Consider the following 14352-nt stretch of genomic DNA (forward strand, 5'->3'; position numbering starts at 1 on the left):
GTCTTCTAATAATGTGTTCATGTCAAAACAACAAAAAATTAGGAGACAGAATTGGATTTCCAAAAGTCAAAATCATTATTCAGTAAACATTGCTTGTTTGAGTGCTAAGGTTTGCATTTTACTCTCCTCATTCATATATTAAGGTTCTAACCACCAGTACCTTAGAATGTGACCTTATTTGGAAATAAAGATTATTACAGATATAATATGTTAAATTAAGATGAGCTCATACTGGAGGAGAATATGCCCCTATGCAATATGACTGGAATCCTCACACAAAAAAAGGAAATTTACACACACACAATGTCATGTGAACATGACGGAAGAGACTGGGGAGAGCTGTCCACAATCCAAGGAACAAAAAAGATTGACAGCAAACAACCAGAATCTAAGGGAGAGGCATAGAACATATTCTATTTTATATGATTGAAAGGTACCAACTCCTCTCCTACCTAGATCTCAGACTTCTGGCCTCCACAACTGTGAAACAACTGCTTAAGCCAGCCAGTTAGGGGCACTTTGTTATGATAGCCCTCCTAGCAAACTAATGCACTGAGGGTGTTTCAAAAACATGCTGCTGAGCCTTGGTGTTCCATTTCTTAGTTCTAAAAGCTATAAAAATACATGGAAAGAACAAGGCAAAGTCCAAGGTAGTTTATTTTCTTTCATGGCTGAATGATTCAAATGTGTTAAGAGGAAAATAAATGAGAAATTTCTAGGATGTACTTATCTCTCTATCTGCATCAGGAAACAGTATAAATAGATTAATAAACTCTTAAACTAAAACTTTATATTATACATAAAACCACCTTAGGGGTTGGGGAAGCTCTTATAAGCAAAGGAACAAACCTATATAGTTTCAGAGTCACATTTTATGGTCATCATATTTTCCATCACCGTAACTACTGACTTTTAAAGATCATTTTAGAACTTGTAGCAACTACAAACATTCAACACCTAGTACCCTGTAAACATTCAACAATGGATAGCTTTTAAAACTCCCACATATTTCTTAGAAATAAATTGATGTTCTGTCTACTCATGAGGATTGAGAAATAAAACTAATTAACAAATCTTATATTCCTTAAGACTCAGTGTAGATGGTGGACTATACCAAGTCACCAAGATGTCACCAAGAAAATGTCACAAACAGGGTAGAGTAAGAGACGAGCGTTCATCCCACACACAAAAAAAAGAAAAAGTGTAGATAGCTATTCACAAATTAGATAAAGCCAGAGGAGGCTCAAGGGGATCATGAAAAAAATTGGCAGCAATACAATGGAGAGAAAAAAGTACCAACCAGAGAATATTGAAACAGAAAGGATCACTGGTGAGATCAGCATATCTGAGACACCAGGAGACTGCTAGGAGCAAAGAAGAAAGGTGGACACTATCAATATCAGCCAGTGGTCTAATCTGCAGAGGACACTGGCATATCTTGCCAGCGAGCTAACCAACAGCCATTCTTGCTGTGGAACCCTGGAGAGGGGCATGGCTGCACAGCCATATTAAGTTGCTTCAGGAAATTAGCTACCACTCAGAGTGTGGTCAATATGCAAGTGCCCACCCCATAACAGGCCCAGGTTTGGTGGCTGCATTAAGCCCACTCATGTCTCAGGCACATGGAGTGAAGACTTAGCTCTGGGGCCCACAGTGTGAAACATCTCACTCCACGTGCCCATGTTCCAGGCACTGGCTCAGCTGCCATAGACAGCTAGGCCCCACCCCAACCTTTAACTCTATACCCATCTGTAATCTCATTTCTGGATCTCTTTGCTGCTCGACAAGTATTTATGCCTCACACTATGTTACCAGCATGGCAGTGGGGGTTGTCTGTACCCTGAGCATCATTGCCATTACTTCCCTGGATCCCAGAGCCCTAGAAACTCTGTGCATGCCTGCGCTTCAGGCCTCAGATACACAGGCACCACACATCAGACACAGGTGCCATTGCCACTTCAAGTGAATCCACAAGCCAGACCTAGTGCCCCAAAACACCTGCTGAACCATAACTTCTGCACTGTGAGAAAAGGGGTCAGGAGGACTTTGTCAGCCATCACCAATGAATACCCTACCAGTGCTCACTACCACTAAGGACAGCACAGTGTTGGCTGCCCAGGATCCCTGCAATCTTTGACAACTCTGACCTTAGCTGATAGTGCTACAAAGACACTACAGTGGCACCCTTAGTGGTACCACAGCTACTGCACTCCAATCAGCAAGCATCCTCTCATCCTCTCTCTCCCATAAAGGAAGATCTTTTCACAGCAAGCGTAGCCAATAGAGTCTGAAAGAGGTGAATACTCCACCAAATACATAGACATCAATGTCAACAAAAAGCTTGTAAAACCAGAGACGTAACACCACCAAAAGAACACAATAATCTCTCAGTAGCTGAAAGAAAGAAATGGAGATACATTAAATGCTTGATAAAAATTCAAAATAATTGTTTTCAGAAAGCTCAATGAACTTCAAGAAAATAGAGAAAAAATTCAGTTAATCAAGAAAACAATAAATTACCAACACAAAAAGTTTAACCAATTAAAATTATTTAAAAAATTAAACCAATTCTGGAGCTGAAAAATACAATTAATGAAATTAAAATGAAATAGAGGGAATCAACAGAAAAATTTATCAAGCAGAAGAAAATATCTGTAGACTCAAAGACAGGTTATTTGAAAATATATAGTCAGAAAAGAAAAACAATGAAAAGGAATAAAGGAAGCTTATAGGATGCATGGGACAACATCAATAGAGAAAATATTTCAGGCCTGGGAGTTAAGAAAAGAGAAGAGAGTGATAAGGAGCTATAAAGTTTATTTTTTTAAAAAAAAGGAGAAAACTTTCCAAATCCAGGAAAAAAAAATAAATATCCAGGTACAAGAAGGTCAACAGATTCACTCTAAACCAGACTATACCAAGACATACTGTAATTTATTTTTCAAGAATCAAAAACAGAGAGTATATAAAAGTAACGAGAAAAAAAGCAAATCATATATTAGGGAATTTCAATAAGGCAGCAGTGAATTTTTCATCAGAAACCTTATAGGCCAGGAGAAAGTGAAATAATAGATTTGAAGTTCTGAAGAAAAAAAAAACTATCAGCTAAGAATACTGTATCCAGTAAATATGTCTTTTAGTAATGAAGAGATACAGACTTCTTCAGACAAACAAAAGTTGGGGAAGTTCATAATCAGCAGACCTATTTTACAAGAAATAGTAAAGGGAGTTTCTCAAGCTGAAAGAAAAAGCTGCTAATGAGTAACATGAAAACATGTGAAAGTACAGAACTCATAAATACAAGTAAGTACACAGTTAACTTGGAGTACCCTAATACTGTAATAGTGGTGTGTACATCACTTATGTCTTTAGTATAATGACTAAAAGACAACTCTTAAAAATAGCAAGAGCTACAGTAACATTCTAACTGATGTACAACATAAAAAATGTAAATTATGACATCAAAAATGTAACATGTGGGGCAAGAAGTGGAGTAGAAGTGTGAAGTTATTTTATTTGATAAAAGTGAAGTTGTTATCAGCTTAAATTAGATTGTTATGAAATGTTTTATGTAAGCCTTATGTTAATCACAAAGCAAAAACCAATAATAGATGCATGAAAGATAAACGGCAAGGAATCTTAGCAAAACATCAGAGAATATCACCTAATCACAAGGGAAGACAGCAGGAAAGGAACAAAGATCTATAAAACAATGAGAAGACAATTGAAAAAATAGCAGCAGTAAGTATTTACATATCAATAATGACCTTAAATATTCAGAAATTAAATTATCCAATCAAAAGACATAGAGTGGCTGAAGGAATAAGGAAAACAAAACAGAACACGATGCAACAATATGCTGCATACAAGAAACTCACTTCACCTTTAAGGACGTACATGGACTGAAAGTGAAGGGATGGATAAAGAGACTCCTTGCAAATCTAAACAAAAGAGAGAAGGGGTAGCTATAATTGTCTTAGATAAAATAGACTTTTAAGTTGAAAACTGTACTAAAAAAGACAAAGAAGATCATTATATAATGAAAAAGAGGTAAATTCATCAAGAGAATATAACAACTGTAAGTATATATATACCCAACATTCGAGCATCTAAATATAAAAAGCAAATATCAACAGAAGGGAGAGAAAGGCTGCAATATAATAATAGTAGGAAACTTCAGTACCCCACATTCAGCAATAAGAAACCATCAAGACAGAAAATCAGTAAGAAAACATCAAACTTAAACTACACGTTAGACCAAATGGACCTAACAGATATACACAGAACATTTCATTCAACCACAGTAGAATACACATCCTTCTCAACTACACATGGAACATCTTCCAGGATAGATTATGTGTTAGTTCACAAAGCAAGCCTTCACAAATCTAAGAAAAATGATATCAAATTATCTTTTCTGACCATTATACTGTGAAACCAGAAATGAATAACAAAAGAATATTCAGAAAATTCACGAACACATGGAAATTAAACAACATGCTCCCAAACAACCAATGGATTAAAGAATAAACTAAAAGTAAAATTTAAAAATGTCTTGAGAAAAACAAAAATGTAAACACAACCTACGAAAATGCATGGAGCATAGCAAAAGCAGTTCTAAGAGGGAAATATATAGCAACAAATGCCTACATCAAGAAAATAAGAAAGCTTTCTAAATGTTAATTATTTACTTAGTGTTTTATAAATGTTTAAGTCTCACACAAGCTCTGGGGTAGACTAAATTATGTCAATTTCCCAGAGGAAAAACCAAAGAAATTAACAGACATATATAATGGCTTAGAACTTGTACTTTGCAGAGTTGGGATTTTGAAATGATTATATCACTACATAAAAAGTAAATAGATCTTAAATTCTACTTTATTTGTGTTCCATTTCTTTTGCTTTTACTGGACTGCAAATTCTGATAAAGGGTTTCACCATTTTATCTCTCACATTTAACACAGTTCCTGGCACATAGCACTCATTCAACTTGTTTTAAATCAATTAGTGAAGGAGATTTTGCTTCTCAAATTTCTTTATATCACAGGCAGGTGAGCAATATTTATTTTATGGTTGATATATGTTGATATATGTCACCATTGCTATGGACATTTACTTACAGATTTTTCAGCATCCTTAGGAACAATGCAAGCCAGAATGGGCTAAATTTGAGGCAGGGAAAACCAAGCTGTAGTCACTGATATGAAAGAATACTGAGTTACTGTTTAAAAATATAACGTAAAGAATAATATTACAGTTTGAGAAATAATAGTTAACCACAATCTTGATTAAATTTTTCTCACACTTTTTGATGTGGCATAATCTATCATAAGCAGCACTTTTAAAAAAATCAATATATTTAGAGGAGGTCTTTCCTAGAATTTTATCTCCTCTTTTACAGTGGACACAATGTTTAGACTATACATTCAAATTACACTTAACTAAAGCTATTTTGTAATGTCAGGAAGATCCTCCTATACCTGTTTGGCCACTTCCTCTATAAGATGAATGAAGCATACTTAGCTATTCCTCTATAATGAATGAAGCATACTTAGCCACAGAATTACAATCAGGATTAGAAAGTGTCCATTTTTTTAACCTCTTCTCAGTCTGTCCTCCATTGGTTAATGTTTATTTTAGTTACACCGTCAGGTCTTCAGTCTTTCCTTGGGTTTTCTCAGGTATTCCCCAAGTATTTCCATATCCTTTATTTTCAACTTTCTACTATACATTGCCTCTGGATGTCTAAACTCAAATTAAACTTACAGTGTCCAAAACACAAGTCATTATGCTTCTCTCCTTTTCTACCTCTCCTCCACCACAGAGCAAGATGTTGTTGCTTCTACATTTTCTAGGTAGTTATCAGAGTCATCCCTCCTTTTAGTCATTCCCAGTATGGAACCATTCACCAAATCTCGTAAGTGTTATTGCCAAAGTATCCCCTGAAACTATCACCCTCACTTTCTGTTTCCACAGCCATGCAGCCATGTCTTCATTTCTGATTTTCATCATCCATCTTTTAGAATTACTGCACATTCATGTATCCATCCATGTCTCACATTCCAGTCCTTTATCCACCCTCCAGTCCCAGTTTTCTAACTATAAATAAAATCTCACCATATCCACTTAAAGACTTGGCCAGTTCCTTAATTGTTTCTCACAGTTCAAAGCCCCATTTGTAGTATAACAAAAATCCAACCTAGTTTTTCAGTCTTATTTCCTGCCACATGCCTCATATACACGTTTTTCCAGTCAATTTGAATTTTTAAATCATCTTCAATATATGCTGAGGCTCTTACAATTGTCTGCTTATGCACACACTATTCCCTGTGCCTGACATGCCTTTCCTTGCCTTACTGTCTGGCAAAATTCGACTTAACCTTTATGACTCAGATCAAATTTCATCTGCCCTGTGAAACGTTTATTGCTTTCCTCTAGAGGGGTTAATCTCTGTCTTTTTCTTGTGCTTTCATAGTACTTTGTTTGTTCTCCAAACAGAAGTCAGTGGGATATTTTTAGAACATAAGTAAGATTTTATGCTATTCCTGTTGAACACCATTCAAAGACTTATTATTCTATTTGGAATAAAATCTAAACCCTTTACCTTGTTCTATTAACAGATCATTCTTTAGAACTAGGCAGTCGGGCCTCAGTCCTGTACCCCAAACTTCCGCCTACCAATACTACACCCACAATACATTTATTAAAGGAGACATGGGTACTTCTGCCACTTAGAATTCAATGTTCATTGGGGACACAGCACAACACAGGGGGTGGCAAACCACAGCTCCATGGGCCTGTTCCAGGCTGCCTACTTTTGCAAATAAAGCTTTTGTATTAGTTCATTTTCACACCACTGATAAAGACATACTCGAGATTGAGTAATTTATAATGAAAGAGGTTTAATGGACTCACAGTTCCACGTGGCTGGGGAAGCCTCACAATCATGGCACAAAGTGAAAGGCACATCTTAGATGACAACAGGCAAGATAGAATGAGAGCCAAGCGAAATGGGAAACCCCTTATAAAACCATCAGATCAGGCCAGACACAGTGGCTCATGACTGTAATCCCAGCACTTTGGGAGGCCGAGGTGGGCAGATCACCTGAGATTAGGAGTTCGAGACCAGCCTGGCCAACATGGTGAAACCGTCTCTACTAAAAATACAAAAAAACATTAGCCGGACGTGGTGGTGTGCGCCTGTAATCCCAGCTACTCAGGAGGCTGAGGCAGGAGAATCTCTTGAACCTGAGAAGCAAAGGTTGCAGAAGGCCGAGAACATGCCATTGCACACCAGCCTGGGCAGCTGAGTGAGACTTTGTTTCAAAAAAACAAACAAACAAAAACAAGCCATCAGATCTCATGAGACTTATTCACTATCATGAGAACAGCATAACTGCCCCTGTGATTCAATTATTTCCCACTGGATTCCTCCCACAACATGTGGGAATTATGGGAGCTGCAATTCAGGATGAGATTTGGGTGGGGACACAGCCAAACCATACCAGCTTTATTGAAACACAGATGTGCTCATTCATTTATATATAGTCTATAGTTGCTCTTGCACTACAATGACAGAGTTGGGTATCTGTTACAAATAGAATTGCCCAGAAAGCCAAATGTATTTGGTCCATGACAGAAAAATTTGCCAGCCATTGACACAGCCTATAACTCTAAATATCTGTCCTTGAGAGTACCTATATTTAGGCCCAAAGAAACATATTTCAACAACTGTTTACCTTTGTTTTCAAAACAAGGGCTACATTTTGTCCAATTGGTGCAAAGGTTTTCAGTTCGTGCCACTACCAACAGCAGAGATTAACACTTCTGTGTTTTTGGTATAAAAAAGATCCATTAATTAACTTGTCAAATCCTTCCTCTCAGAGAATATGGATGCAGTAGACACTTACATAATAAAACATAATTTCTCGAAAGTGCAAAGTGCCCATTTTCCTACTTCTTTTCATGTTCTCATTTGTGGTTCCATAAATACTCACAATGCAGCAAATTACATGAAATAGTTGCATTTGACAGCTAAGAAACATTTTGTAGTATTAAAAAATGTATTTTAGTCTTAAATTTAAATATGAATAGGTCTAGATAGAACATGAGAAGCAGGATCCTACAGTGATTCAACATTGAATATCAGAATTGTATTATTAATAAATATGTAAAATAGAATACTGATATAAATATAAAACTAAAATGAATTTTTTATACTCATATAAAATATAATGGAAATCTTAAAATAATTTCAGTAGAAATGTATTACAACTAGTACTTTCCCTTTTATTGTAATAGGCAATTTTGAATTTTAGAAAAGTAATGACTTAGAATATTATATAAATAATTTTAGTTTTTCAACTTTTAAAATTTGCTTTGACATTTTTATGACACTTAAATTTTATACAATTTGAAAACAATTACATTTTATTTTTGAATTCTTTATATCATTGCTGCCAAATAAATATGATTTGTGTGACCATTTTTATTATAGTAGCTGAATTAGTGATTTTGCTAAAATGAAAGCAGGAAAAATAAATTCAAAGGAATAACAATATAATGCTTATAAAGTGAATTTTTTTATATTATGAACAGAAGATTACTGACTTATTAACAGAATATGAAAAAATAAGCAATGACTAAATTCAGTCACCTTTAGTACTTTGCTGACTTTTAGTCATAAAAATCTTATAGTTTAATGAAGATTTTAAAAGTTTTTATGACAAAAAAAAATTTGTGAGGATAGGAAAGAACACATTTCAGTCAACAGTTGGTGAGTTTGATTGATAACTTTAGCTCTTTATGTGTATGGCTTGTGGTCTACATTTGCAGTCCTACCTCAGGCCCCACTATTGGATGGAGTAATTCTGCCATTAATAATACTTTCTTATGAAATTAATAAAGTCTATCTTCCCTAACAAGAATATAGTTGGTTTGAGAACAAAGACCATATATATATTTTTAACAGTGTATTCTCAGTGACCAGTACAATATTTGAAACACAGGGGGCATGTAATAAATATTTGTTGAGTAAATAGCTATTTATGGCATGAATAATGCATTATAATTATTTGTGGCCATGAATTTTTTTTTGTTGACAGTAATTTCTTAATGCATAATTCAGTTCTACTGAAAAATATTTCTTGAATAAATGAATAGATGGTAGGTAGATAGGTAGGTAGGTAGATAGATAGATAAAGTGATTGAATACATTTAGCCACTCTAAGGAGTTTATTACCTATTCAATTAACAGAATATTTTAGACCTTGGGTTAATTACTGAAGTTCTTAGTTTCTCCAAATGCTGAATGTTGGGATCACCTCCCTCCATCACTAAGCATATTTTGGGGTTAATTTGTGGAAGCCTGTGAAATTTCTCCACTGATAATCACATTACCTTATTATTGTTGTGTCTCAACCACCGGCTCAGAACATGTAATTTGCAAAGAACATGTTCAAAGCAGATGGACCTGAAATCTGTGAAGCTTTTCTTCTTTTCATTAGCACTTGTAACAAAGGACATGAGCCTCTATAATTAAACACTGCTACAGAGAAGCTAAGGCTTTGTGACAGCCACAGCCACCACAACATGGATCCTGCTTATATGAATGTGATGGCTACTGACATAGCAGAGATTTTAGTCATATACTGAAAAAAAAGGACTATTTTATTAACAATTTCTTGGCTTTCTAAGGACTTTCTTTACACCTACAGAAACTGAATAACATGGAAATAAAATCTAACAGCCTCCCACACAGAAGACATCTATTTGGATTTTCTCAGTAATTCCACTCATTTTTTATCAGATAAGAATTAAATATTTGTCTTTATGTCCTTCTTCCCTCTTGAGGAAAAGTAATTGCATCAAGGGGTTTTACTTTAGCCCATGAACTTAATAATGTGTATAATTTCTTTTTTTAAAAAATGAAACTGGCATTTTATTAATAACAAAGTTGTATATTTGCATTGTAGAGAGTAGACTAATATAAAGGGTAGAAAATAAAACAATTACATTCTCCACATCACTATTACCTTTTAGTGTGTCATCCCCAATAAATATTCACAGGAATTGCATTTTTTCAAAATAAGATAATGCAATACCTAGTTTTTAATTTTCAGTTAGGATGCCCATATCTCCATTTTAATGATTTTTTTATGTAATCTAATAACCATTCTTACTCAAATTTGCCCTGAAATTTCCCCTACTGCTTATTTTCTGTGTCAGGATCCAATGAGGGATCACACGTTGTTTCTAGCTGCTATACCTCTTAACTGTTTTTTACTCTACAATAGTCACATTGCTAAACAAACCAGATTTATGAAACAAGATGACTATGTGGCCACAAGTATATAGCTCCATCTCATGAAATCTCCAATGAAGTAACAAACCAGTTTTCCCAAATTGAGAGTGGGGACTGTATATGTTCTAGAAAATAATGAGACTACTTGACATACCAGAACCAATAAAGAATGTCTTCTAGACCTAGAGCAGTTTGAATGAGATTGGAGAAGAAAATGCCCTCTGAAAGTCTAGAATGTCTAGGAGGCAAGTGGAAGGACCCATTGTCACATAATCAACTGGATCAAGACAGGGGAATAGTTCTCAGAACAATAGCAGCACCAAGTATGGCATCTCTTTCCTCCCTGCAAGCCAACGGCCTTTAGAGTGCACCAATCGCACTGAAAGACAGAGGACTCACTCTTGCCATGACTGACCACACCAACCAGCAGGCAAGGCATGTGTCTCTGAAAGGAAAACACTGTAGCTCACAGCCTTTTTCAACAGCCAGGTTGGAGTATGGCTGTGTAAAAAGCAACACAGAGCACTCAAATATAGACAAGGACTTAGAAATGAAGGAACTATGCAAGTCTTCTAAGTAATCCAATCAATGAGCAATGCCAGAATAATAAAAGATTAAAGTAGGGTGCAGTGGCTTATGCCAGTAATCCTAACACTTTGGGAGGCTGAGGTGGGTGGATCACCTGAGGTCAGGAGTTCGAGACTGGCCTGGCCAATGTGGTGAAACCCGGACTGTACTAAAAATACAAAAATCAGTCAGGCATGGTTGTGTAGTCCCAGTTATGGGACTAAGGCAGGAGAATTGCTGGAACTCAGGAGGCAAAGGTTGCAGTGAGCTGAGATCGTACCATTGCACTCCAACCTGGGTAACAGAATGAGAAACTCCATCTCAAAAAAAAAAAAAAAGAAAAGAAAAAAGAAAAGAGAAAAAGATTAAGAGTCAGTATAAAAATGATGAAGAAATTAAGTTATCAAGTACAAAAATCAGTTAAATACAGCCCGGCATTCCTAATTGGAAAAGCTGAAATCCAAAATGTTCCAAAATTCTCGACTTTTTGAGTGCCAGCATGACATTCAAAGGTCACGCTCAAAGGAAATACTGACTGGAGCATTTTGAATTTTGGATTTGTGGATCAGAGATGCTCAACTGGTAAGTATAATATAATTCAAATATTCAAAAAAAAAAAATCCAAAATCCTAAACATTTCTGGTCCCAAACATTTATGATAAGGGATACTGAACCTGTAGAAAAATAAATCTAAACACATGTTTTAAAGGGTTATAATATTACTGCTTCACATTTTTGATAGCTATTCTCAATTTTTTTAACTGCTGTTTTGATCACCTTAAATTAAAAAGAAAAAATTGTTAAAATCGGTAAAAATCCTTGATATTGATACAGGAGAGGGGCAGGGAAGTGCTGGGTAGAGACTGGCAGGGTCCCTGGCAAGGGCCCCACCCTCGGGCCTGTGCCCATGGACCTAAGTGAGAACAGGCACTCCTGTTTCCATGCCCAAATGTTGCATTTTCCAAGACCACTCTGGCAAGCCACGACCCCATTCTGTGCCTAAAAAACCCAAGACCTTAGTGGGTACATAAGTAGCCAGACCTCAAGAAGAACACACGGGCAGAAGAACACAAAGACAGAGGCCAGCAGGCCATTGATGATGGAACAGCTGGAACAAGGGGGACACCGAGGGGAATTCGGCCAAGGGCTATGGGAGGAGGGCCCGGGAGCTGAAGGACCGGACTCCAGGGGAAGACCACCTTCACACTCCATCCCCATTCTGCCTCCACATACACCAGCTGAGAGCCACTTTCACCACTCAATAAAACCTTGTATTCATTCTCCAAGCGCATATGTGACCCGATTTTCCAGTTCACTAGGGCAAGAAGCTAGTATACAGAAAGCCCTCTGTCCTTGCGATAAGGCAGGAGGTCTAATTGAGCTGATTAACACAAGCCCCCTGCGGACGGTAAGACTGAAAGAGCACACAGTGACACGTGCCCACTGGGGCTTCGGGAGCTGTAAACACTCAACTCTAGATGCTGCCGTAGGGTCAGGGCCCTGCGACCTGCCCATCCGCATGCTCCTCCTAGAGGTTTGAGCGTGGGGCACAGAAGAAACGAGCCACACCCCCATGGCACGCCCTGCGAGGGGGATAAGGGAAAACTCCTCCCATTCCAATATTCCAAAAAGACAAAAATAGTGGAGCTTACTCACTTTTATAGACAAATAATGATATATATTTAAGTATCTGTCCGACAAATCTTTGTAACCACTGGTAACAATGCTTATCATGGCATTTCCCAAAACGACCACATTTTCCTGCCCACATGCTCTTCTAAAACCTGGAAGGTCTTTGTGATCGCCTCATGAATACAGAGGCAGACCCGATACATGTGGCCTCCAGTGCTTGGTCACAGAAGGCAGTACTGTCCAGTTCTGCCTGCTTCTCTTGAAACATTTATTCTTGGAACCAAGCACTAAGCGGTGAAAAGGCCTAGGCCACACGGAGAGATCACAGGTAGGCATCCTGGCTGAAAACTTCACTGCTGCTCACTTAACATCCTCCATGACTTTTCTGACACATGAAGAAGCATCTGAGAACCCTCTAGCCACAACCACAGACTGACTGCAAACTCATGAATACCCAAAGCAAGAAGGCCTGGATGAGCCCAGTCAACACCCAGAAGTGTGAGATATAATGAAAAAAAATTGTTTCACTCCACAATGTTTGTAGTAGTTTGTTAGGTAGCAATAGATAACTGGATAACAGTTAACAATAACAACAAAAAGTCGAAGCAAAAATATAAGAATGGATAAAAAATTAAACTACAGAAAGCATAAAATATAAATAAAATACCAAATAATAGAGTTGTGACAATGAATGCAAATTAATTTAAACACACCTACCAACTGGAAGAGAGACTCAGATGGAGTGAAAATAGAAAACTCTACTTACTAGCTAATAATAAATACCCAAAATAAAATTACAAAGAGGCCAAAAATCAAAGAATAAAATATACTATGTGAAGCATTGAAATAAAAAAGAAAAATAATAAAATAAGCCTAACCAAAAAGAACAAATATTTAATAAATATAGCAGCAAAAATATGACTAGTAAAACAGAAACTAACAGTTACTAAGCTGACCTAAAAAATTCTCTACACTATACCCCAAAAAGCCCTTTTGCAAGTCTAATCAATAAAAAATAATGAAAAACAAAATATCAAAATGAAGAATAACATCATTGCTGAATACATAGAGACTATTTTCAAAATTATTATAAACAAGCAGGTGAATATAAACATTTGAATGAAATGAATCATTTGGAACAAATTTCAATTTCCCCAATTTATTCAAGGAGTAGAATGCCTGAAGAGAAGAAATGTAAAATATTATGCCAACTTACACAATCTGTTCCATAGCCAGTCTTTTCTTTAAGTTGTGAACTCTTTCAAACCATTACGGAATATACCTCAATGATAAGGGGGAAAAAAAATGTGTTCAGCAATGCTAAAAAGTGAAAGCTATCTACTTTTGTGCAAAATTGTTATAATTTTCACTCAAAAATTTGACCAAGGTATTGCTTAAAACCAACAGCATTTCCTAAATTTTAATCAAAGCGGTAGTTTTTATATAATAACATCTGCGTCGAATAAAAATATGCTCCCTGCTAAGAATTTGGGAAATTTGCTTTTAAAGGTATTTGTTGCTGTTGCACTATAGAATTTCTGAATCTATAATAAAATTATGAGGATTATGCATCTCCAAGGGTATAGAAATCAGTGCTTCCAAACCTTCCTTACTGTATATGCTTTGTATTCACAGAGTATTATTAATGTTCTATAACACAGTGAAATGAATGACCGTAGGACAAAATTTAGAAAATGGTGCTATAAATCAATTTATCTATGAACATAGATACAAAATATGTCAAAATCCAGAAATTAACATTGATATATTCCTATTCATAACATCTGAACATAATAATATAAATAGGTAGTTCTGTAATATAAATAGTGGTGTTATAAATTGGCCACGCC

The 14352-nt window shown here is 36.2% G+C and overlaps 1 protein-coding gene across 3 annotated transcripts in view; it reads right to left on the reverse strand.

Moving 5' to 3' along the window:
- Positions 1–14352, reverse strand: part of FGF14 (fibroblast growth factor 14) — a 685979-nt gene that overhangs the window by 339471 nt on the left and 332156 nt on the right. Inside the window, exon 2 of one of the 3 annotated variants that reach the window (XM_064371776.1) lies at positions 3884–3941. The exons of the other annotated variants lie outside the window; for them this stretch is intronic. Coding sequence (XP_064227846.1) covers positions 3884–3899 — 16 coding nt within the window. The 5' untranslated portion in view covers positions 3900–3941. The remainder of the gene's footprint in view (positions 1–3883; positions 3942–14352) is intronic. 3 annotated transcript variants of the gene reach the window in all.

Source organism: Aotus nancymaae, unplaced genomic scaffold (assembly GCF_030222135.1).
Source record: "Aotus nancymaae isolate 86718 unplaced genomic scaffold, 86718_ANA_hifiasm-v0.15.2.pri h1tg000161l, whole genome shotgun sequence".
Taxonomy (NCBI): domain Eukaryota; kingdom Metazoa; phylum Chordata; class Mammalia; order Primates; family Aotidae; genus Aotus; species Aotus nancymaae.